General features: G+C 42.2%; 1 protein-coding gene across 2 annotated transcripts in view; it reads right to left on the bottom strand.

Annotated features, from left to right (window-relative positions):
• The window catches only part of UBTD2 (ubiquitin domain containing 2), a 122,155-nt gene that overhangs the window by 51,952 nt on the left and 42,882 nt on the right, over positions 1–27,321 (bottom strand). For both annotated transcript variants that reach the window (XM_083181982.1, XM_083181983.1), the window contains exon 2: positions 4,587–4,823. In XM_083181982.1, the coding sequence (XP_083038108.1) occupies positions 4,587–4,823 (237 nt within the window). The remainder of the gene's footprint in view (positions 1–4,586; positions 4,824–27,321) is intronic.

Here is a 27,321-nt window from a genome sequence, read left to right as displayed (position 1 = left end):
AATATTTGTGATCCCTGATAATGGGCTGATAGACCATGGTGCGAAGTTGGGTGTAAATAGAAAAGAGCAAGCCATGCTGCACTGCAGGTGTGGGAGATACAAAGCTGGGTACACAGTAGATGACTTGTAAACAATATAATATTGTTAACGGTTTCCCTTGAACTGCCAGGCAATTGATATAGTGCATACACAATGAACAATTTTGAAAAACAATATAGTTGAATCATTAACGACCTAGATAGTAAAAGATTTATAATTTGCTTTACCAGTGCAACAAGGGACCATGTATAATAAATTAAATAATGGGCTGTATTATAATATACATTGAAAAGGGGGGGGGGGCACAACAGTGGATACAATATACATTGGTGGTCAGTACTATAACACTGGGGATTCATGAAATACACAGTGGTGCTCAGTAGGTTAAAAAGTGTTAAAATTGGGATCTGGTAGGACAAGCTTCACCTAATGCTGTTGCTGCGCTCTCCACAATGCTGGCACAACATGGAGGTGGGGGTCAAAAAAATCTTCCGCCATTCATGAAATCATTGAGCAAAAGGAGGAAAACCGTTAATGATACCTTCAGATCTTTATGCACGTACAAAAGATCAGAAGATGCGATCAACGAGTGGCGGAGGTAAGGAGGATTTCAACAAATTGTCATTCCGTGCCTGCTGAACTGATGTCACTGTTGCTGTTGACTTGAAAAAGACCCTGAATGGGTCGAAACACATTGACTGACTATTGTTTATTGCCTATATGGATTAAAAAAGGAACTTCTTTGATGGTGAGTGCCCCCTTGCTTCTAGATTTAAACATCTAAATATATATATATATATATATATATATATATATATATATATATATATATATATATATATATAATGAAAACAAACTGTAGAATTAACAGAACAGAAAAAATATTGAGGGACAAAGCTAATCAAAGATGAATATTTAGATGGAATTGTCACAAAAAATTTGGAGAACTGGAAAAAATGGGTTTTCAAGATTTTGCCAAGTGATAAAGCCTAAAATATACTTTCACTGTACACGATTATTCAACACACAGTGTCATCTATTTGGGAAAATCAATGTCCCAAAAGGTTTCCTGGTGCTAAGAAACACCCCTGGTTGGTGAAAATGATTGTACATGCTGTGTGCATGGGTTCTAAACATTAGTGTACAGTTTGTCTGTAAAATGCACTGGGCTGCTAGCAGAGGGGAAGGGTGGGGGTAGTTACTCTCAGAAGAGACCAATAATATGCTGTGTGTCCCCACTGTCATCCAGAGACTCCCCCCACACACAGCGCAGAGTGTCTGTGTGTCCTGTGAGCCTGTATCTCAGAACTATCAGTGTCTGTCATGTGAGCACTCTGGGTCTGGCTAGTGGCTACAGTATACTGTGTTTCTGACTTCCAGCCCTGTCTCTCAGTCCTCACAGCAAGCTTTTCTCCTAGCACTTTCCATGCATCTGTCCCCCAATATTACCTGTGTTTATGTCTGTCCTTGTCAGTACATCTAGATTCCAATCCTGTGTATGCGTTCTCCAGGCCAGGTAACAACACTTGCAAAAACCAAGTTGCTTTTGTGTTACAGAGTGGCAAGTCAGGCATGGGCATGTGACATTTTGTCATTGTAATTATGCAATTACAATATTAGTTTAGCCATAGCATTTTAGTTGCACTTAAGTAAACAGCATCGACCCTGTGGTAGGTGCAGCAAAAACTCCCATATCTATAGTAAACTTGCTGCATACTTATTTATTTATTAACAGTTTCTTATATAGCGCACACATATTCCCTGCCCCAGTGGAGCTTATAATCTATATTCCCTACCACTTGTACACAAACATTCTAGGGTTAATTTTTGTTGGAAGCCAATTAACCTACCTGTATATTTTTGGATTGTGGGAGGAAACCGAAGTACCAGGAGTAAACCCACGCAAGCACGGGGAGAATATACTAACTCCGCACAGTTTGGGCCATGGTGGGGATTGAACCCATGACCTCAGCAATGTGAGGCAGTAATGCTAACCAATACACCATCCGTGCTGCCCTGCATACTTACTGCAGAACTTACCTGAGTCACATTCTGTGCAGTGCATGCACATGCCTTCACTGCAGGTAAAATATGTTATTTCACAGTGGTGAAAACAATTCCATCTACTCATATAAAATGTCTATCGTCAGCAGATAAGACTGATATTTGAAACAATTCAGCGATAAAAAAAGGCTTTTGTTCCTAAATCAAGCATTTGGACATTTCTCTGTATGAATCTTGCATTTGTACCCTCTACATTCTCAAACTGAACCATTACCTATAGAATATATTATGGACACATTTATGAGCTTTACAGATTAAAGGCCAGATGCACTAAGCTTCAAAAATGATAAAATGGACAGTGATAAACAGCCAGCCAATCAGCTCCTGCCTGCCATATCACAGACTGTGTTTAAAATATGTTAGGCAGGAGCTGATTGGTTGGCTGTTTATCACTCTCCATTGTATTGCTTTTGAATTTTAGTGCATCTGGCCTGTGATAGAGAATATGGCTATGACATGTGCCACTTCAGGAACATCTACAAGAGGGCATCACAATCCAACATTCTGTGACTTAGTGCTAGCAGCCCATGAGAACTGAAGGACAACAGAACCACAACATAGGGTGGTATTCAATGCCCTCAGCGAGCAGTGGAGGGGGGGGGGGGGGGGTTCATTTGGCATTGAATATACCCATAAAATATAGTTTTAAACAGATTGCAACAATTAACCTAGAAAACTAGAATCTTGCTTATCATTGGGAGTACCTTAATGGCCTCTGCTTACCATTTTGTACAGCTCTTCTCCACCTGCAGAGAACACACATCCCAAAACATGTCTCTTAAGCAATCCAGAATACGCCCCAATTCTAACCATCACTACGTTTTTCTTGTGAAAAGCTAAATGCAGAAACCAATCCTCTGGCAAGTAACAGTATTTGCAGCTTACAGCAGGTCCATTACTATGCCTCACATAAAATACCCATCTACAGTTCAAGAACCTTGCAACAGGATGATAGTCTGCCGTCTGCTTTCTTTATCCCACACTACCAAATTTACAATGTATTATTTGTACTCAGAGTAACCCATCCCGTATGTGCACAATTGTGGTACACATGGCAGAGGACTTCCTGATCATTTCCAGACCAGCAATTGTTCTTGGCTGCTTGGAATACACTATGAAAGTATCCATTCGATTTCAAGATACACAAAGTGCTTGATTCGGACATATACGTAAACCAAATAATTTGCATATGACTCAGACGATAGGTGGGCAGAGCATATGCAGAACAGGACCTGTATGGTTGCCTTATTCCCAAGCTTAGCTATGTGGGTTATTGCTCTTCTGTCTATTGATTAATTTTGTTCTCACCAGTTCTGTACTTGTATAGAAATTTGAGGTATGGTATATTGTATATCTCTATTTAATCATACTCGCCTTTGCATTTCTACAGTTTGTCACTCTTTTGCTGGGCTTATGCTCATTGCACAGTAGACAATATGTACCCAGCACCACATTACAGGTGACAGAACCCGGCATCGGCACGCTCATACAATGTGGGGGGAGGGAGCGAAATACCTTGCTTAAGCTGCATATACACAAAAGGGAGGAAGCCGCCAGTCAGCTGCATCGCTAGCAATTAGGACAATTAGACTCATCGTTATCAGGCAAATTGCCATCTATGGTGTACCAGGCTAAAGAATATATGAAAAAAAAAAAACAGTTCAGGTCACTCTCCTGGCCTCCTTTAGGATATTGATGATGTTAATCTGGGCATAAGTTTAGGAGTAAAACTGAAAAAGTTATATTATTAAAATGTGTTAGAAGGTTGGATACGGACGTAACACTAAAAGCTGGGTGCACATTAGACAATTATTGCTAATGATATTTTTTTTGTGCATGTACACACTATGCAATTAGAAATGATTGCTCCCGCAGGTTATTAGTGACCCCCTGTACTTAATGACAGCATGCACCGGGATGTGGCCACAGAGCAATATCATTTGTAAACACATTTAATGTGTATGCAATATATCATTTGTCAGTGAGAACAGCCAGTTCAAAGGATATTGTTGACTACATTGCATCATTTGCGGTGTCGTCTAATGTGTACCCAGTTTTACACACACTTCACTGCACTTTGTGAGAGGACTTGTGCAAACAGAAGGTGTCATATGCTTCAGCTACTGTAAACAGGTATGTAATGCCAGAGGTCAATATCACGCCAGCGGAATCCCAATGGATCCCGGTGAGTATCCCTAACCTAAATCCTAACTCATCCTTCTCGGTGAGAAACACTTATGTCCCCTGAACAGCGGAACACTATCCATCGCCTCCCACGGCCCAACCCTAAACATCCCTTTCTGCAGCCTATCCCTAACCTTCCCTTAGTGCCGGGATCCATCATTGTGAGTGGCAAGATCCTGGACTGTGACCAACAGGATCCTAACTGCATCCCAAAATGAATATTACTACAAAATTGTGCACAGAACCTTACAATAACAATATTTGGAGCCAGTCTGATATTCAGAATAAAAGAAACCTACCATGCGGTAATGTTATACTTGCACCATCAATGATTGCTTGGGCCAATTCGTGATCATTACTCTCAAATGCATGTGCTGCTGCCTTCAGTGCATCCCAAATCTCTTTGCGCCCCTCAAAAGCTGGTGCAGTGTCCCAGAACTCATCCCGTTTGCTGCGCAACTGTCCATCTGTCATAGGGTAATCACTTTTCCATTTGGGTTTGTCTTTCTTCAAGGGTTGATTGCGTCCTAAGGCCACTAGAAAACAAAAGAAAGATTGCACACTGTAAGTATGTCTGCATGCTACATATAGATTGACAGGGAGAACGGAACGTTCAGTGTAGCACCCAACAGCAAATTGAAAATGGTTTTAAAAAAAATTGCAGAAAATTCATATTTCACAATCCAATTACACAGACAATTAATCTGTAGATCTTCGCAGATACTCTTCTCTGCTAGATGTTTTACGGGCAATAAAATAAACAAGTGTTAAAAATCTGAAAAAGTTAACTTTAGGGGAAAGAAGAACTTTTCACGGCTTTATTCAGCTGGTTACACCGATAGTGGGCCTGACTTCTACTTTATGTCAGAATGGCTTGGGTCAAATGTGAGTACCATTATATGTGAAATGCAGCTAGATTTGCTGAAAGCAGCAGCTCTCATAATTGCTAGCTACATTAAAGACTGAAGGATGGCAGGATAAAACCGTTCAGAGGAAGGAGCTATTGCAAAGCAAACCCTGTACAATGTCTTCGTGCTGGCACTAATGAAAGATTTCCAGCTGGGAATCCGCCACATTGGAGGCTGCACCAGTTTTATTTATAAAATTGTGTGTGTGCTTAGGCCGACTGTTTTAATTACTGAGGAAATTGAAGAAATGCCATTTTTATCTACTGCTGTAGAGTTATAGGAGCCAATCAATATAAATGACACATACACTGATATGACATTTACAGTATTTGAAATACACACACACACACACACACACACACACACACACACACACACTATAATATATACAGGTTGAGTATCCCGTATCCGAATATCCGTTATCCGAATTATTCCGAAAACCATACTTTCCAGAAAGTGGAAAAAAAAAAATTTGTTTAGCTAAAAACTCTCTGGGGACATATGTAACAGCCCTACTGAGGACATGATATGTAACTGGCACTATATATGTACAAGAAAATGATTGCTTGGCATTCAAATTCAATATCTGAGATAGTACACAAATTTTGTTTCATGTTTTGAAACCTTGTTTTTTGAACAAATAAAATATATTTGTGTGTATTTTATGTGTTTATACAGCATAAATGCAAGATACTTCAAAATACATAATTGAAATATTAAAATATTCCAAAATACGGAATAATCCGTTATCCAAAATTCTCCTGGTCCCGAGCATTTTGGATACGGGATACTCAACCTGTATATATATTTTTTTTTTTCAATTGCCCTGTGGCCACCTACACTTTGGCCAACATGGATAAGCTCTAAAACAAAATGCAAAAGAAAAAAAAAAAGTTGACCAATTAAAAGAAATCCGTTCACACTGCCCAGGCAGGCCCCAATACACAGATCGACTTATCCGAGGGACAAGTGGGACCAGTTTTCCCTTGAGCTCCCTCGGCAGGGCTCCTTCCGACTTGGCACCTGATGTGCCATATTCACATGCCATTTTATAAAGGGGAATCAGATTAGATAAATCGTGGGTGATAAAGAGCACCCGCAATGTGCCCGGCTAATGATCAGATTCCGATATATCATATGTGCTGTACTATGATCTACAGGATCCGATCCAATGCACATCCTATCAGATCACATCAAACACCTCTGATTTGGGCCGATTTCACTCGATATATCTGCCCAATCTGTCGGAACCGGGTGAAATTGGCCCAAATCAGACCTGTGAATGGGCACCTTTAGTCTGTGGAATTATGCAAACAGCTAACTTGTATTTTATTAGTAATCATTTCAAGATTAGATTTACACATGTGGAAATTTGTAACTTTTTACAGTGCATCGTAGCTAGCAAGGCTCTATGGTCCCATGGTCCCCTCAATTTGAAAAACTGAGGTCCTAACGCCACTGTTTCTGTGTACCATCACACTGTATATTAGGCTTTTGAGCTTCAAATATAGTACAGATGCTTATAATTACATTACCTTGATCACACATAACCAACTAGTGCAGTACTGAGGACAAAGAAGTGGGCGAGGGCAGGCAGCAGTTAGGCAACTGTTGGGGTCAGGTGGCAGCTTATCCAGTGCTGGTGGCAGGTAGCAGTTGGGATACAGGGTGTTGTAGGCAGACAGTGCATGTTGCAGTTGAGGTAGGCTGGAGGGTGATTAATGTAGATAGCTGGGGTGGTACTAGGGGGGCAAGGAGGGTTTTAAGTTGCCCACACATGAATATATTTAGCATACAATCCAAGATCTATACAATTTCCATTGAAATCCAGAACACTCCTGATCCTTACACACACACACACACACACACACACACACACACACAGAACGATTGAGTAACTGATCAGTGGGTAAGTTGGGTCCTGCAAACCTATATACCATACCTACCAGAGACCCCCATTGGTATTTGTATAGAGATAGGCCGGTGGGGAACAAGCTGTGCTAGCCTCTGAGACCCCAACCACAAGCAGCAGCCGGAGAGAGAGGCCAGCAGGGAACAGGCTGTGGTAGGCTAAGAAAGCTCTGTAAGCCAATAAGCGATCACCTAATGATTTGAATGGGAGTTTTTAAATCTCCTGCCTGCCCACCGCTAACGCAGCCTGTTCCCTGGTGACCTCTTGACAGCTGCCACTGGTGGCGGTAGTGGGGGGGGGTTTGCTCCAGGAGGTGTATAGCACTGCTGCCTTTCAGACTGACATGACAGACACAGCAGCCGGCAGCAGAGGATGCAGAGCGCCTTTCCTGCCCTTCCCTGCAGACTACGGCTGTGGCCACATCATTCATCTTGCCTCTATATGGAACGATGTTGCCAAATTGTGCACTAGTCAAAATATCCAGTGCATCTAGTAAAAATTGCTTACTCAAAATTGGTCATTGGCCAATATTTCACCGTGTGTACAGGGCTGTAGATCTAGTGAAAATTACCTTGCCTGCAAAGTCTATCTATGCTATGAGATACTGACAAATTAGTGTTGGTATCTAAGCAGAAGAAAAGCTGGGAGATTTTGACTCAAAATGAGTCAAAATCTCCTGCCAAAATCTCACCGTGTGTACACCCCCTTAAGAAGTTTGGCAAACAAAATGCAACAGTCTACAGACATGCTGACATTTGCACCAGATTTCCAGACTCAATATATTTTTTAAGTCACCGGTTTGCAAGCTTGAACCACCAGCCAGGAGAACCCCCATGCATTAAAAACCTTGGCCTCAAGAATCAAGCAGCCAAAGCCAGCTGAGGCAAATCATGGTGCATACACAGCAATTGAGGAAGTCTGGCTGAAGAAGTAGATGGAGCAATGAGGAGCAATCAGAACGACTGGAAGAGCCTCTTGTTAAATCTGCTGAAGTACTTTGGGGAGAAGCGGTAGGAAAGAGAAATGTGGATTCAGTTTGTAGAGCAATGCAAACAATTAAGGGGCCTATTTATTAACTATAGCAGTGCCGCCATGATTAGCAATGGTCTATAGATATTAACACAAATATCCCTGCTAAATTTAACTCTAGGGGAATCTGACGTAACATTAAATTGGGGAGCTGGCTGGAGGCTGTGGTAGAGGGATTGGAAGGTCACTCACCTGCAGTATGCCTCCATAATCTTAAAAGGGGTTTATGGATGGCATAAACCATGGGTCTTCAAACTGTGGCCCTCCAGATGTTGTAAAACTACAAATCCCAGCATACCTTGCCACAGTCTTAACACTCCCTTATAGCAAAACTGAGGCAATGCATGCTGGGATTTGTAGTTTCACAACATCTGGAGGGCTGCAGTTTGAAGGAAGACCCATGGCATAAACCTACAGTCCCAAAACTCCAAAAGCGGTTTGTCCATTATGTGTCAAATCATAATCCCCACTAAAAATAATAATGGGGAATGCGATATGCAGGGCTAATTATACCTCAGTGATCTCTCCTGCTTTCGGCTGTTAGTAAATAGTGGGAATACATAAAGATATTCAGAAACTGCAGTTTTTGAATAATTTTATAAAAGGCAGCTTGATAAATAGGCCCCTTGGTTAATCATTACTATTGGATTATAGAAAGGTCTAAAATATCCAAGTGCCACAGGCAGCACTGCATAGAGCAACACTTCCCTGCATTTATATATATGGACAACAGCTGCCTCTGTACTGGAATAAACCACCACACAAATGCTATACTTTGCACCAATTATTGCAAGCAGCCCAAACTATAACCACCACACTTCATCCTATATGAAATGCTCTGCTATCCGGAGCTTGGTAACTGCAGAGCAGCCCATAGAAACCTGTAGAATACTTAAAATGGCAAGTACTCCTATAAAAAAAGATGTTAAATATTCTCTACACAGACCTTAGCAACTATGCAGCTTTAACTTTAATCCAAGTTTGCAGATTGTGTAATGAAAACTTAGATAAGAGAACCAGGACTCCAGTATGCTTCTAGCACAGCGCACGGGAAGGTCACATGTATTTTAAATATTTTATTAGTCACAACTCCCCTGGTGAAACGCACAGAGCAGCTCACATAGTAAACTCAGCAGCATGAAAGTGGCTATCTAGTCCATCCCCATTTTTTTTAAAAAGCTATCATTTTCCATCAAGCATACTTGCTGATTCCTTAGTAAACACAAACAATTGTTCTTAGCTCCCAAACAAAGCACAATCTAGCACTGGGATATATGAAAGTAGCCGTCATCAGCAGATACTATTTTGTATATACAATGGCTGTGCAATACGGAGTACATTATGAAACAAGTGCGTTCCATCAGATACAAATAATAAGCAAGCAACACAGACATATCACTTTTCCTGGACTGCTATGAAGTAAATTCTTTATAAAGTGCAATAAAAAGGACAGGAATTAAACCCTTCAAATGTTTAAACCAGGTTCTGGTTTCCTTGCTAGTTATCCTATTATATAAGTATTTGCTAATTAACCCTATTAACTATAACCTTATTATTTTTTGGTTGCAAGTAGCAGATCGCTTGTGTGTTACATTAGCCAGGCTGAAGTACCCATTGAAGAGGTTTATGGAACGCGCTAGTGGGGACAGTCACTGTGGGCTGAGACACCTTGCTGTAAAGAAAGATCGGTGATCTTTTAATTATTTTTTGTTTTTTTGATACACACAAACCCAATATACATGGGAATTACACACATAAGCTACAGAAGCGGTGTTTCTAGTGCAATGTAACATTGTTTGTACATATTATTAAAAAGCCTTACCCTTATGCACAGATAATGTGCAGCTTGGCCAGCATTGCTGCCACACAGCACTGAGGTAGTGGCAAGACATGCAAAACGTGTGGTGCATGTATGTTCTCCCTGTACTTACATAGGTTCCTCCAAGGGCTCTAGTTTCCTCCGATGTACAGTTAGGTCAATTGGACCCTACAGATGTGTTCTGATACCTCATTGCAACAGTCACACCAAACCGCTTCTCTTGGCACGCCAGGTTCCCCGAGAACCGGCTAGCGTCAGGCATCGTTTTTTGCAGAAAATGTGTCTCAGTCGGAGACTGTGATTATTAATTTGATATGCGACTGATTCTCTGAAATGTTATTCAAAAGTGCTGCAATGTAGCAGCCACAGCTCTTTTAGAGTAAAAGTTCCATTGTTCACTCAGTCGCACATGACGTCATATCAAATCAATCAGTCTCCTTGCAAATCCAAGTTTGCACTGTGTTGCAATTACTATAAGTTGCATCTCTGGCCAAAAAAAAATAATGGCCGACCTTAACAGAATTGCGTGGACCTGGCGGCTTACTTACTCCAGGTCTCTCATGCTGGCTAAAAACCGCCTTGATCAGTGGTTTCCAAACTTTCATTAATCATGGCCCCATCACAATTTTCTTCACAGCACCCATCGGCCAAAATTTATTTTATTGAGAAATGTATAAAAGAAATATTAAATTAAATAAATTATTATATATGTAAATGCTAGCAGGCCATCAGTGAGTATGGAGGTTAAGAATGATAGAAATACATAAGCCATAGTTATTTTCAGTTTCTCCCACTAACAGATTGCTTCTGCTTTAGCATTTCTGCATACAGCGTACACTGATCCTTTTATTTGTGTGGATTAAAACTTTTTCCCCAATGTTGTATGGATAGAATTGATATATGCAATTTCACATTGCTGCAGGGCCTTTGGTTTTATCAACATAATGAAAATACCTTGCTGGACTTATACAGCAACCATAAAGAGGAAAATAAATATTGTGTTTGAGACCATAAAAAGAAAAGTGAAAAACAAAAAGGGTAATTAATATACAGAGGAAGGGACATAACAGTCAATGAGATGATTAGCTACATAATAACTCAAACGCAATGACACTAACTGGCATTTTAACACATTTTTCCTACTGGATCAAGACCCTCATTTTCATAGCCCAGTATCTACCATGGAAATAAAGTAAATAAAACTGCTTCTTGGCATTAATTAAACCCATAAATTTGTTTTCTTTAATTCTTGGAGCTGGTATCGTCATTCCTGCACATCCATATTGTTTTACCCACACCCTTTGCCTGGTCCTCCACCCATTATGTACCACTATGCGCCTTGTCCATTCCCCCCCCCCCCCCCCCCCTCTGCTATCTGTCTTCTCACCTCACTTTGTCCCACCACCTCCCTACCATCGCTGCAGTCTGCACCTGCACTGCAGAGGTCATTATAAAGTCTAGGGATTGGAGGAATAGATCCACCACTTTTAGGCACCTTATTTGAAGATATAGTGATCATCAGACTTTATAATATTGAACTGAGAAAGTCAATATTCAGACGTTAATAATTTCAACACTGAAATGACAACAATTCATCAGAAAGAGATTATAAATGATTTTTTTCTCTGAGATGCTGCAATGATCTTTGTTGGTTACCTACAACATACATAGGCACTATGCTGGGATGGGAAGGGGTATGGGTTAACAATCGACCGCATCTCGCGGACAAGGAACAAGCAAATTGGAAATCCAGATACAAGCCAAATAAGATATTCCAAATCAAAAGACTTGCTTTCTAGGCCATTACTGGTTTATCATTTACAATGCTCCAAAATGGATCCGTATGTAACACTACTATGTTACATTTGTATCTATGCTTTGTCCACTAACCTTCATAAACTTCTCTACCCATGTAAGTACGTTTACCCATAGACCTAGTACTTCTTGAAGCTTATGTGGAACAGCATGAAACACTTAAATAAAAATGCAACTGGATCAAATCAATTACTCTTTTCAACAACCATTTTGAAGTGTACTTCCTCATAAAACAAGTCACATTTGCTGGGCTGGTCCTTCATGAAACCATGCTATCTATTACGCACTGTAGAATTGCAACTTTCATCATACAGTGCCTTCAAATAATTAACCCAGTTCTCAAGTCAGACGCACAGGTCTCTCATTCTCTGTTTCCAATTTCCTTTCCCTTTTGAAGTCTTTTGGAAAGCAGATGCGGCAGCAACAATGTTGTGACACTGGTACAGTTACCCATAAATAGAAGAACAAATGGTCCCTCAATTACTGAACTTTGTTCCATCTAGGCCAGGTGCTTTATCACACTAGATCTTAGTAAGGTATAGCTTTACCTTCTCCTGTACCAGAAAAGTTACACTTATTCATGTGAACAGGCAAGATACGGTCATTAGGTCTACAGCAACTAGGTCGACACCACTAGGTCCACAGGCAACAAGGTCAACATGGGTCTAGGTCGACAGGTCATTAGGTGGACATGGGCAAGGTTGACAGTCAAAAGGTCGACATGGGGTTTTTCACAGTTTTTTGATCCGACATGTGCCGGCGGGTGGTATTGCATGCCCTACCATCCACTAGGGCAGTGGTCAGGGAACTCGGCCCTCATTACTCCACACAGTGCATGTTTTGCTGGTAACCCAGCAGGTGCACAGGTGTACTAATTACTCAGACACATTTTATAAGGTCTGCAGGTGGAGTTAATTATTTCACTTGTGATTCTGTGAGGAGACCTGCAAAACATGCACTGCGTGGGGTAATGAGGACGAGTTCCCTGACCACTGCACTAGGGTGTGGTGGGAGAATAAAATAGTGTGCAGAGCGTAGCAAGGCACCGCGCCCGAAGCATTGCGAGCGGATGTGGTGCACTTCAAACTGTGTTCATGTTGACTGTTGACATTCAGGTGAAAAAGAACAGCGAAAAACCCCATGTTGACCTTGCCCATGTCGACCTAATGTTTGTGTTGACCTAATGTATTGTCGACCTTGCTGCCTTTTCGACCTAGTGTTGTTGACCCAATGTTGTTGTAGACCTAACAACCCACACCCGAAGAGGCTTGGGTTGCACAACCTATTATATTTTTTCCTTCTTTGCACAATGTTTAAAATGTATTTTTGGCAAATATTGTTCCTACAGTTAGAATATGGAATAAACTACACGAGGTTTTATTCTGTACTGTGTAATTACTAGAAAAACCATTCTGGCACACTTTGTTCCAAAAAAATTAGAAAATAGTAATTAACTCTCTGCTTAAGTGCAGTTACTTAAAGACTACAATACTTACTGCAATTTGGCTTCTACTGCTTAAGATATATAGAATGAACTACAGTTTTTTTGTACATTTCACGAAATCAAATGTGATCAGCAAAAGTTGGGCCAGTTCTTTCGATCTGCCTCTTCAATGCTGTCGGTGAAGACAGCATTGAACAGGCGCCACCGCTATTTCCCCCATTGGAAATAGTGGCGCGGATTGTATACCCCACCAAGTGTTTATATCAATGATGCTTAAGCTGTCTTTGGTACTATCACGGCGCCCATCGCATTGCAGACCATAAGGCATGCGATGGTATGCGATGCGATGCAACGAGATTTCTCCCGATGTCATACAATGTTAAAATTGTATAGCATTGTATATGGCATACAATGCGACGCGATTTAAAATTGTATAAGCACCCTAATGGGGGCTTACAATGTTAAATGCACCCCCACGCCACCCCCACTATGAACGTAAACCCGAAGCGTGGCGAGCGCAGCGAGCCCGGAGGGGCGGCGGTACACGTCCTCCGACCTTTTCATACCCCCACTATCCACGTCGGTGTGGAGTTGATATCTATATAGTGTGGCGAGCGCAGCGAGCCCCGCGAGGGGAAGCGGAATACATGTAAAGTAATACGCGTGTGCTCACCACGCTTCGGGCTCGGTGGCTCGCTGCGCTCGCCACACTATATAAAATCAACTCCACGCCGACGTGGATAGTGGGGGTATGAAAAGGACGGAGGATGCGTACCACCGCCGCCCCTTGCGGGCTCGCTGCACTCGACACGCTTCGGGTTGGCGTTCATACTGGGGGTGGCGTGGGGGTGCATTTAACATTGTAAGTACACATTAGGGTGCTTATACAATTTAAAATCGTATAGGGGGCTTATGCAATTTTAAATCGCATCGGTGTGCACCCGGTGTATGGCATGCGATGAGATTAAAAGACTTAATATCGGGGGCGCCGTGATAATACACAAGTACCCTGTCTTTTGTTGCTAGTATTTTCAACATGGTCTCTGTGCTTTCATTTGTGAGTACACTTTCTCAGTCTACAAGCCTAAATACAATGCCTCTCTGAGCAGATTAACCTTGCACCCTTCTAATATTTCCAGGTCTTGTTGTTCCCTCACAAGAGCAAACAAAACTCCTGCAGCAGCAGCTCCTGTGTTCCGCAGCAGCCAACCCAAGCAACCAGTCCAGAATAACATAATATACTTTTGGTGGCTACATTCTTACAGCAATTTCAATTGACTTGAATTACATATTTTCAGGCTCCTTAAAGATCCTGCAGATTTCTACTTCTGACATACCACTGGTTTGCATATAGCAGTGTGACAGACTGCCACAGACCGAATTAGCAGCAGCCACCATTTACGCTTTGTGGCCCTTAAAATGATATAATACAAATATATTTATAACTTTTAGTTGAAAAGTAAACAACTAAATTCCAATTAGATCCTCTAAATCCAGGGAAGGCAAATAAGAGACTGTCCAGCTGCTGATGAAGTAGACATCCCAGCACTCCCAGCCATAGCTTTCGCACTTTGGGGACAATTTGCAGTATCAAACCTTCTAAATAAGACAAGGGGAGGAGTTGCCCAATCAGCTTCTAATGATCATCTATCTCAGGCATGTCAAAACTATGGCCCTCCAGCTGTTGTGAAACTACATCATGTCCCATCATGCCTTGCCACAGTTTTGCTATTAGGGAATGCTAAAACTATTGCAAAGCATGCTGTGTAGTTTCACAACAGCTGGAGGGCCGTAGTTTGGACATGCCTGATCTATCTAGAACTTTATATAAAATAGCGAGAAGCGGATTGGTTGTAATAGGCAACTACTCTACCTCTGTATATCTCCCCCACTGAATGTGTTCCCACTAAGCTGTTTTAGTGGGGCACTGCAATGCTGTGAGCACAGTGAAGGGAAAGCTTGTGGGAAGCCCAGCATGACTAAGTGCCAGGCATGTCCCCAAGAGTGACAAGCAGGGGGCATGTTACAAGACCACAGCCCCTCCCTGCAGTTCACCCTAATGTGAACACTATGGCCCTTATTCAGATTGAGTCGGATGGCTCAGAGTGCTGCCGGACAGCCGATGGTTGGTGTTTGCGCATGTGCAGAGGCGTATCTGTGCATGTGCGAATGCCTCACACATACGAACACGGCATGAGGTCCGTGCAGAAAATGATCGTACGGAACCATCCGAGCAGGGGGTGGAGAAGGGCGTGAAGGGCTGTTTGGGCTCATTACCATATGCGTACGCCCCGCGTTTCATGGGCGTTCCCATGAAAATGCTGGGCGTAAGTATGGTAATGTGGCCATGACGCACATGTGGGGGGCGAACAGCTGACATAGGCGGATGACAGCTGCCCGCCCATATCCCTGCTTTCGCACGGAGAAATGTCCGAGTGGTCTGGAGCACTCAGAGCTGCTTGATCACCTGGTCCATCATTCGATGGTCATCAACCATCGGAGGATGAGGAGGTGGGGTACTTATGTAGTAACTGGGCGCCAGATTTAGAAATCGGGTCGGAGTGGGCATGGAGTTGGATATAAACCTGTGGCGAGCGTAGCGAGCCACCGAGCCCGAAGCGTGGCGAGCCCCGCGAAGGGACGCGGAATACCGTCCCCTCGCCACGCTTCGGGCTCGGTGGCTCGCTACGCTCGCCACAGGTTTATATCCAACTCCATGCCCACTTGGATAGTAGGGGTATGAAAAGGACCCCTTTTTCCCATTGAATTCCATGTTAAAATGGACTCAGTCCATTTTAACATTGATTCCTATGGAAAAATCGGGTCATCGCATCGCATCCGATGGTCGCATGTGATGCAATATCGCATCGCATCTGATTGTATGCCTTAAGGCATACAATCAAAAAATCGGGCGCCCAGATACTACATAAGTACCAGAGGTGGTCACATGAAACATCCATTCACTGTCTGTTCGGTCGGCGTCTTAAGGTGCATACACACTACAATTTTTTTGACCAATTTAGTTGAAAGACATTTCCATTGAACCCAGTGTCCTGGAAGAAAGATGTTGATGAAAGATATTGACGACAGACGAAAGATCTAGCTACAGTTTATAGGCTCTTTTTGAAAGATTTCCAAATTGAGCTGCATGTACAGTTGATGAACAACCTTGATGAACAACTGGTGGGTATGCGCATCTTCATTCCTTGTTCGTCACAAACACACTGAAAGATATTTTGACCAATTTCGTTCAGAATGGCCGATATGAACGAAATTGGTCAAAAAAGTTGGTCAAATAAATTGTACAGTGTGTATGCACATTTACCGCATTCGGACGGTTTGAGCGATCAGTACGGTAGGCGGGGCTAAGAAAACTCGGTTCCTGTCCGAAATACGCATCCGTCCGATTCAACTATAATAACGGCCTATATGACAGGTGAATATGGTCCGAGAACAAACCACAAAAAGGAATGTGGAAGGAAAAGCCAATACCGTACCAGCTGACAAATTTTATTTAGATTAATCTGCACTTTCATTCCTGTCTATACAATACTCATATATTTAATCTACATATTTTATACAGATCAGCAGTGCCCAGAAAATGCTATAGAGTAAAATAAGTTCTGTGTAAGTTACTGCTTTATGAAATGCCAGGTAAGCATCTCACCATACTGCATGATCATTGGGCAACCTGGAAGAGATTTTAAAACCGATGTATATTAACAAACACACAGTGAAGCAAACATTATGGCATTGCAACCACTGTAATACAACCATGGCTGTCATGGTATGATAACTTATGTACATATACTTTCCCGACCATTAATATAGCGCATAAATACATTTCCTTGTGTTTAGGACGCAATACGAATAAACCAGTGTCAATGCTTTCTGTCTACTCCTATGAATGGATCCATTTACACGATTTGGTGAACACGTTATAGTCCATGCCAGTTCAGTGTCACAGCTAATCTCATTCTATGCGCTTCCCCATCCCTTTCATCTTTATAGCATTGTGTTGACTTTGTAACCATGGGATCTGCATAACCATGCAATTTTCTATAAACAAATCAAGTCTAATCCTCTGAACCTACATAGTCAATGAATAACATCTCCAGAAATTGTTAGTTTTATAAGAATTCCAAACACTTATTTGAGGCAAGAAACAAGAGGAATTACCATGTGTTTTTACATTTTGAACTAGACAAATGTAGTACATTATCAGTTTTACCCAGCGTTTCAAATGACATTTTCATATGGATGTTCTATAATGAGCAGGATTGTCGCCTTAAAAAACAACAGTTGCTTTCTATTTGCCATGTTCTCATGACCAGGAAGTAGAACTAATGGTGCTTGGTTTCTCGGGCGTGGCTTGGAGTAGTATGGAGTAGCAGCAGGACGCTGCAGCTCCCGATGTAAGCTCCTGAGAAATATCCGTGTTCCTAGTGAGCCCCCCACCTGATGGAGCCCAAAGCCGGGTAATATAAGGGAAAAATACCGTGGACCTGCGACTGTGACTCCCGGTCCCTGCGAGCTGTCTGGAGGCGGAGAGGTGGAAGTGACGGTGCAGCGACGCAGCTGTGAACTTGGCGTCCCGGAAGCAAAAGGTCTGTTGCCGCACGAGGAGACGCCGGATAGACGCCGAGAAGGCAGCAGCAACAGCGCCGGTGGCCGAGCACCTCCCGGGGCGCAGAGAAAGAAAAGGGAGAAACCCGGCGACTAGGCTGCGTGACATCAGTGCTGGGTCAGCACATAGCAGCAAGAAGCCGGATCTGTGCCTATTCCTCCTGTAACTGGGGAGAACAAGCCGCTCGGGCACGGAGCCGGAGAGAGTCCCTGAGGCTCTCTTGCAGGTTGTGACCAGGCGGCAGCCCTCTCCCCAGACAAGAACTTTCCCGAGTTAGGAGCGTGCTGCCAGTTGCGGAGCCGGGGAGGGTTAAAACCTTCCTGCAGGTTGTGACTGATAGCCCCCTTTTCTGGGATCTACTTTGCCTTATTTGAACCTCTCTCTGGAGACCTGGCCAACCGTGTTATATAGTGGTGTACAGCGGGACCAGAGAGAAGACCCTCGGACAGACATATTGAATGGTACAGGCTGAAATAGGCCTGAGGCATCCGAATATTCGCTAAAAAGAAATTCTAATAAAGAAGCCTGAAAGCAGTGAATTTGCCTGCTCCTGCACCCGTGGTGGTCTGAATCGCAGAGGTGGAAGTAGGGTAAGAGTAAACCCAGAATTATCCATCTTGTTCCCTATCCCCTCTGATGTTAAAACAGACAGATAAATCTATAGACACTATTCCACATAGAGCCTTCCCGGTGGAAGGTGCTTGGTTCTATATAAAACCCTACTGCCGTTTTTTTTTTTTTTTTTTTTTTATTGATGAAAGCCTGCCTTGTGGGAAATAGCTGTAATTGATCTATAACTGCCAGGACTCAACTTTGTATAAAAAAAAAAAAAAAAAAAAGAGGGGCTGGCGGCAAGCGGACTATATCATAAACAGGTGTACCTTAATCAATAAGCACCAGAGAACAACTATACCCACTTTTTAGATACTTGATATTTGAAGTATCACAAGAAACATGGTCAAAGGAGGTGCTGCAGCAGCAGCGGCAGCTGCAAAATTAGAAAAATTTGCGAGACCAGTACACTCAACTAGAGCTGCAGAACAGAGTGCACCTAGTTCTCCATCTTCACGCGCAGACAGCTCTATTAATGAGCCAGCAATATCTTTACAGCAGATTCTGCAGGCTATTTCTACATCCGAACAAAAAGTAATGGAAAAAATTGGTCAAGTCCAAATCGATGTTTCCTTGATAAGGCATGATCTTCAGAAGATACGTGAGAGGGTGGAGGAAACAGAAAAGCGAGTGTCCCAATTAGAAGACGATATTTTACCACTAACAAAAAAGGTGGAAGAGCTAACAACACAAATGAAACATGTCCAATCTAAAATGATAGACACAGAAGGAAGATTACGACGGAATAACATTCGTATAGTGGGCATGCCAGAGCGCAGTGAGGGTACAGACCCAGAGAAATTTGTGGAAGAATGGCTGATACAGCTATTTACCAGAGATGTATTTTCTAAACAATTCTCTATAGAGAGGGCGCACAGAGTGCCAGGGAGGCCTCCAAATCCTGGGGCACCCCCGAGGACCCTAATCGCCAGATTACTGCACTATAAAGATCGCGACACTGCGCTACAGTCAGCTCGGATTAAGGGACAAATACAATATGACAACCATCAAATTTCCCTATATCCTGACCTTGCACTTGAGGTACAAAAAGAGAGGGCAGGCTTCCTGCAGGTCAAGAAACAACTAAGAACCCGGGACATAAAATATTCAATGATATACCCTGCCCGATTGAGAATAGTATACAGAGATCTAACCCATTTCTTCACAAATCCGGTTGAAGCGGAAAAGTGGGTAGAAAGCCTGGCAGGGGCATCAAGATGAAGATGACCAGTAATAACTATGTGGAGTCTCCTACGGTGGGGGGGGGAGATATGGGTTTTTTTTTTTTTGGCTTCTTCTCCTAATTAATCCTTCTTTTGTTATAGGGTTTTTTTTTTTTTTTTTTCACTTGGGATAAAAAAAAAAAAATAGAAGAATGGGGGAGTATACTCCAAATACTAAATATAGCTAGGGGAGGATTTTCCTTCCTTATCCTTGAGGGTGGGTAAGTGTAGAAAAAAAGAAAAGAAATGGGATTCAGGTATACCTTGCGACGGGGAGGTTATACAGGGAGGGAAAGGGAGGGAAGGGTGGGTATGGGGGAGTGTATATGTTGTAAAGTAATTGTATGTATAAAATGTTGTGTTTTGTGTCAGGTCAACCAAAAAGTAATAAGGATATGCAGTGCAATTAATTGGTGTTCAACTCAGGAATCTCTCTGGGGGTGGGAAGGGGAGGGAAAATACAAGTGTAGATAGATGGTAGGTTACTCTATTTCGAGTTGGAATGTGAGAGGCCTGAACAATAAAATTAAAAGGTCCCTTGTCATGACCCAGGCCAAAAAATATGGTACGAACATAATCTGTCTGATGGAGACACACTTATGTGGTAACAGGGTCCTTGCTCTGAAAAGGCCTTGGATTAGTCATATGTTTAACTCAACATTTACCCAAAACTCTAGAGGGGTTACGATACTTGTTAAGAAGACCTTAGCCTTCCAAGTAGAAAACAGTTGGATGGACCCACACGGACGCTTTGTGTTTCTCAAAGCTATTGTTGATTTTAAACCACTGTATATACTGGCAACATATGTTCCACCCCCATACAATAATGAAGTTCTCCGACAGGCAGCCCAGTTTATATCCGATATGCTTGATGCTCCATTTACAGCAGAAGAGGTGGGGAAAGCAATATCTTTGCTCCCGGCCTCTAAAGCACCAGGTAGAGACGGTATTCCCACCGAGGTATATAAAAAATTTAATGATTTTTTTTATTCCCTACTTAACTGACTTATATAATACATTGTCAGAGTGGGGCTCACTACCGCCAACTATGTCAGAGGCAGTTATTGTACTGATCCCTGAAAAAGATAAAGATCCACTTTCTCCGGACTCCTACAGGCCTATCTCCCTGCTAAACACTGATGTAAAAATTCTGGCCAGAGTGATTGCGAATAGGCTAAGTCGTATAATAACATCTATAATCCATCCAGATCAGACCGGATTTATGCCGAACAGATCTACAACGCAAAATCTGAAACGACTGTATTGCCATCTACAGAGGAAACAGGGCCCGCAGACAGAGGCCTTGGTTGTATCACTAGATGCGGCCAAGGCCTTTGATACTGTAGAGTGGGAATATCTATGGGCAGTGCTACGAAAGTGCGCATTCGGCTCCCAATTTATTAAATGGGTAAAACTACTTTATGCACAGCCTATTGCAGTGATAGCAGCAAATGGTTATACATCAACTCCAATTAAACTAAATAGAGGCACCAGACAGGGATGTCCCCTGTCCCCCATGCTATTCTCTATGGCAATAGAACCATTAGCCTGTATGATTCGTGCGCACCCTAATATTAAGGGAATACAAATAGGGGAAACAGAGGATGTCGTCGCATTATATGCAGACGACATGCTTCTGTTCCTGAGAGATTCGGGAAACTCGCTACAAACTATGCTGAACATAGTAAAAGGGTTCGGAAATTATTCCGGCCTCCGTATAAACTGGGATAAGTCCAGCATACTCCCAATTTCGGGTAAGATCCCCCTGATAAAACAAATAGAGTCTCCCCTAAAATGGACCCTCAAGTTCAAATATCTGGGTATATGGATTACTCCGGCGGTGCAGAACTATGTAGAATTGAATGTAGACCCTGTTACAATAAACTTTAAGAAGCGACTGCATGTCTGGAAGAAACTACCAATAACAGTTATGGGGAGGATAAACATGTTCAAAATGATAGTTCAACCTAAATATCTATACATCTGGCAAAATTCTCCAGTGTATATTCCAAAATATGTTTTTGCTGCTATAGAAAAAATAATATCATCCTTCATATGGAGAGATAGATCGCCTCGAATAGCAATGAAAACTCTGTATAATAAAAAGACATTAGGTGGACTTGCCCTCCCTAACTTAAGAAACTATTACATTGCCTCCCAGTTGACCCAGCTGGAATCATGGATAAAAAATACAATGGATACAACACTAAAAGCGTATTTTGAGGAACAAATAGGTAACTGGCGCTCTCCCTTGCTATTTCTTTTATCAGGTATCTCCTCAACTAATCTGCCACACATCCTTAGACAGGCACTGATGGTGTGGAGACTGGCACATACAATGTGGAAATGGGTAGAGATAGAGACAGAATCACCTCTATGGAACAATAGAAAATATCTAGAATTGCAGAAACTTTCGGAAGATAACTTATGGCAGCGTAAAAATATAGTCAGTGTAGGGCAGCTATACACGGATGGAGTATTTAAATCATTTAGCCAACTGCAACTAGAATTTAATATTGTAAACGTAGACTTTTTTAGATACCTACAACTGAGACACGCCATTCAAAGTCAATTCAAAGGACTCACACTTGTAACTACTCCATCGCCTATTAGAATAATGCTACAAAAACTGGGCAATAAAGGAAAAGTCTCCAGAGTATACACGGCAATAAGTCTAACCCAATGCTCTACTCCACTGGAACAACTAAGAATGAAGTGGGAGCTAGATGTGGGCCCATTAACAGGGGAGGCATGGAAGGGAGTATTAAGTTCCATAAAACATGCTACTTCTAGCATTAGATACCAACAAATTCACTATTTTATACTCCATAGAGTGTACCGTACCCCAAGTGGGATGTATCGAGCCGGTCTAAGGGTAGACACAAAATGCCCAAGATGTGTGGCGGAAGAAGCAGGGTTTATGCATCTCCTATGGGAATGCCCAGCGGTGCATGGATTCTGGCAGGCAGTATGGGACGATCTTAAAACTACAGTCCCTTCACTAGCCCAATTTGGTCCCAGAGCATGCATACTCGGCATAGACATAGGAGGAGACCATACACCACTGCTATATCAATATGTTCTAAACTTGGTGACTATGGCAAAAGTGGTAATAGCACGAACGTGGTTTTCCCCCAGTCCACCTGAAATTGTTAAATGGAGAGTACTTGTGGAGGAACTGATCAAACATGAGCGATTTATGTACAGTGCAAGAAATATGGTAAATAAATTCCACACTAAATGGGATAGATGGTATAATACCCCTATTGTATGATTTTTACAGAAACAATATACACGTATTACTAATAGAGTTACAATACAAGAAATAGGAAAATATATGTTTATTAGGAGAACACGTGTTCATTAATAACTACTCACATATCTCGGCACTGAAACCAATTTAAATTATTAAGGGAACACACAAAAGGGAGGGGAAGGAGGAGGGGAGGGGGAAAGAAAAGAAGAGAAAAGGAGAAGAAGGGGCTAGGGATGGGAGGGAGAGAGAGGGGAGGGATAGGGAAGGGAGGCACATAAATAAATGATATATATATATATATCATACACATATATACATGCACTTGATTTTTTTTTTCCCTCTTTTCCTTTCTTTCAACAATAAGACTTATATAACACATAGTAATAAAATAAGGCACAGGAAAGATATTAATATAATGCACTGGAAAAACACAATGTAGCACTGACACATCGATATATAGATAAAAGGGTAAATATATACCATATAAACCAATAACAAGAACAACCACAATATAAATATAAGTCGCTATATGTAATAATAACCAATGTACTGTAAATCCTGGAAAATGTTGGAAAGTGATAAGATGACCTGTCTTTATATGTTTGTCTGTATGTACGTAATGTATATTTGAATGTGTAATGGGGTATTGTCATTTTTAATGTTTGTATTTAAATGTATACGGAAAAATAAAGAATATTGAATTAAAAAAAAGAACTAATGGTGCTTTGATCAGATATATGGTGTAGTGATCAGGATTGTGGCAGAGTGCGGGTGTGGTATAGGGATCCCGACAGTCATTAGCCTGACATCGGGATCCCGACTGCCCGGACTCAGACAGCATGTTGAGCGCAACAAAGCCCCTTGCGGGCACGGTGGCTCGCCACCTACTCTATTCTCCCTCTATGGGGGTCATGGACCCCCACGAGGGAAAATAGCGGATGGCCGTCAGGCACCTGTCTGTCTGCGTTTTGACAGTCGGGATCCCGATGTCGGGTAAACAACTGTCGGGATCCCAACTGTCGGGACCGCGTCTGGCACCCGCAGAGAGCATAGCTGGACAGCAATTTTCTAAACCATGCTGGCATCTACCAAAATGATTATACTGTACAACTACTTCAAAAGGAAACAGAAAGAGAAAATACACAGCTAAATTAATTCACCTATTATTATTAGCTGTGAGCGATTTCTGTTGTGGTTTCAACATTTATATTTAAAGGAGTCTGATCTGAAAAGACTCATTTGACAAGACCACAGAAGCAGCTTCGGCTGATTAAAATATGTGGCATGCCTATACTCTGTAACCAAGGCTGTATCTGCATATGTAATGGAACTTTATCATTTACTGGATAACACTGTTGTGTCGCATTTCAGATGCAGCAGCACACAGAATATAGACATGCTGCATATCATTTTAATTAGCAAAAGCCGCTTCTGTGAAAACATTGCACACAGACACACTGTGCTACTAGGTCATGCTGTGGCTGTTTTAGCTTGCAAGTATGAGAGGGTACTATTGCCAAACCAATGGAGAGGTGACCTCTCTTAAAGGCATAAAATTGACTTTTTAATAAAACAATGTTAATAATAATAATAATAATAATAATAATAGAATATCACTCAAAGATTATGTGTATAAACATAATGGATTCCAGATCTCACGTGATGTCATTTAAATATAAATGTTGCATGCAGAGATGGTCGGTGTCAGACTCAAATGGCGAGGATGGCACTGTGTAAGCTGCTGCTGCTCACCCAGCGTCGTCCTCCCAGCCTCAATCCGGCATCTTTTTATGTTGGATTGAGATTGCCGGAAACATGGCCAAAACCTTTCGGTTTTGGCTGCGTTTCCAACAAAAGCAGGTGGATTAGGTGGAACATTTCGACCTGATGAGAAAAAAACAGCCAGCACTGAATAGGTCCCTTTCCAACCTATTCATGTCAAAAACAGACATCTTTTCATCAAGACAGATGTTTTGACAGTGATTGAATATACCCACAACAGTGCTGTTAATTTATTTCTACTATTCCTCAATAGTTATGGATCATTAGGCCTCCAAGTATTAGGTCGACACCATTAGGTCAACATGGGTCTAGGTCGACACAAACATTAGATCAACATATGCAAGGTTGACAGTCCATGTCGACACAGTCGACATGGACACTGAAACATAGCACCACATCCCCTCGCATGGATCTCCATGCTTCGGGCATGGCGCCTTGCTACGCTCGGCACACTATTTTATTCTCCCGCCACACCCTAGTGGATGGTAGGGCATGAAATACTGCCTGTTGGCACAAAAAAAAAACCTGTAAAACCCCCATGTCGACCTTTTGACTGATGACCTTGCCCATGTCGACCTACTGCTTGTGTCAACCTAGACCCATATCGACATTTCTGCATCTCATGTCGACCCAATGCTTGTCGTCCGAATGACCGTATCACTCATCAATGGATTTTTCTGCATCCCAGACTTGGGGGTGAGAAGGAATTACTCATCCGGCAGAGGTATGCATGAGAAATGCAGACTGGCAGCCAATCAAGTTAGCTGCCATGCATCTGTCTTTGCAGAGACATGGGCATGGAGATCCAACAAGATAATGTAATCATAATTGTCTGCCACTAAGCGCTTTCACTGACTGAGCCACATCTTCTAGGCTAGGTATAAATTTCTTTTAATTGATCTGTACACTTGATCATTACTAAAGTTATAATACATAGCATCATTGACTAAGCTAAAATGTGCAGACAAATCATTTAGCAATGGTTTGCATTTTAAGGTCCGGTGTCTGTTGCAATGGATTTTGTAGAATAAATTTTCACTCTCATACAGTAGTCAGAGCCAGACTAGAACTTTACAGCAAACTTATGCATCAAAACATATATTTACATGTCTGGGGGGAAAAAATATTCTGTAAAGGTGCCCATACACAGTGCATGGTCTAGATCTGGGGTAGCCAACCCTAGTCCTCGAGAGCTACCAACAGTGCATGTTTTGCAGGTCTCCTCACAGAATCACAAGTGAGCTAATTAGCTCCATCTGTGTATCTTTTAAAATGTGACAGTGATTAATGAGTGCAGCAGCTAGGTTGTCTGGAAAATGTGAACTGTTGGTAGCTCTCGAGGGCTAGGGTTGGCTACCACTGGTCTAGATCACATCGCATGCAATGCAATCGGGATCTAGTTCAAAAAGTATGTGCAGCACATACTTTTTGAACTGTGCAATGGGATGTGCGCGGGTGCAAATCGCACAGTGTATGGGCACCTTAAGAATCTTATGCCATGCAAACACGGGGGGAGTGACCAAGTCAAGCACAGATAGTTCAGCACAGAACGGTGCAACAGCTATGTTTGCCGAGCGATCCGTCACGGACAGTGTTCTCTACTGAGAGAGAGGTGGACCACTGAAGGTCGACACCTGAAATAGGTTGACATTGCTTTGGTCAACAGGGTCGGAAGATCAACAAGCAATAGGTATTCACTTTTTTTTTTGAACAGATGATATTTCATACCCTACCATCCACTAGGGCGTATAGAATAGCATGCCGAGTGCAGCGAGGCACCGTGTCAGAAGCATGGTGAGCTATGCCAGGGGATGCGGCACACATAGACAGTGTCCATATTGACACTTGGGTTAAAAAGCATGTCGACATTGTGGCGGTCAACCTTCCCATTGTCTACATAATGCTTATGTCAACCTTCCGACCTTAGCCATGTTGACCTATTTTAGGTATGTTGCCCCTATGACCCATACCCACACATGGACGATGACTAGATTTATACTACATGCTGTATAAATTGTCAGAAGATAGCAACGTGCAAAGATAGCACATAGTCAGGGGCCATACACAGAGCAATCTGTGTTTCATTTCTATGGGATCGAGGCAGATGCCCCTGTGTATGGCCCAGTAGGATTACATCTCATTAATGGCACCAACTGAAACTCCAATAGTGAGAGCCCGTTAGCAGGGTCGTTTCTAGACAATTTAGCTCCCAGGGCGAAGAAATATGCACCCCCCCTCCAAAATACATAACATGGTATCGAAGTAATTGCACGCTCCGAAATAGGGAGGGGTGGCATAATTTAAAAAGGGGTGTGGCTTAATATAAGGGAGTGGTCTAGCAGGAAAACAATTACCTTACATCACACTTTTGCAACCTGCATGACCAGACATTGGTTACCACAGGAATTGTCATTGTCCTCCCGCACTTAAGTTGGCCGGCTGAAAGCCACACAGTGACCTAGTACACCTCACAGATCAAGGCCAAACAATGACAGGCTACTTAATTATATACACTATCCGTGATGACAAATATACATTACGCCACACTGTGATGACAATTACACATTAAGGTGCACACCGTGATGACAATTACACATTATGTCGCAC

Source organism: Crinia signifera, chromosome 4 (genome assembly GCF_055691185.1).
Source record: "Crinia signifera chromosome 4, ASM5569118v1, whole genome shotgun sequence".
Taxonomy (NCBI): Eukaryota; Metazoa; Chordata; class Amphibia; order Anura; family Myobatrachidae; genus Crinia; species Crinia signifera.
Note: the sequence above shows the minus strand (reverse complement) of the source record. Positions and strands in the feature narration are given on the sequence as shown.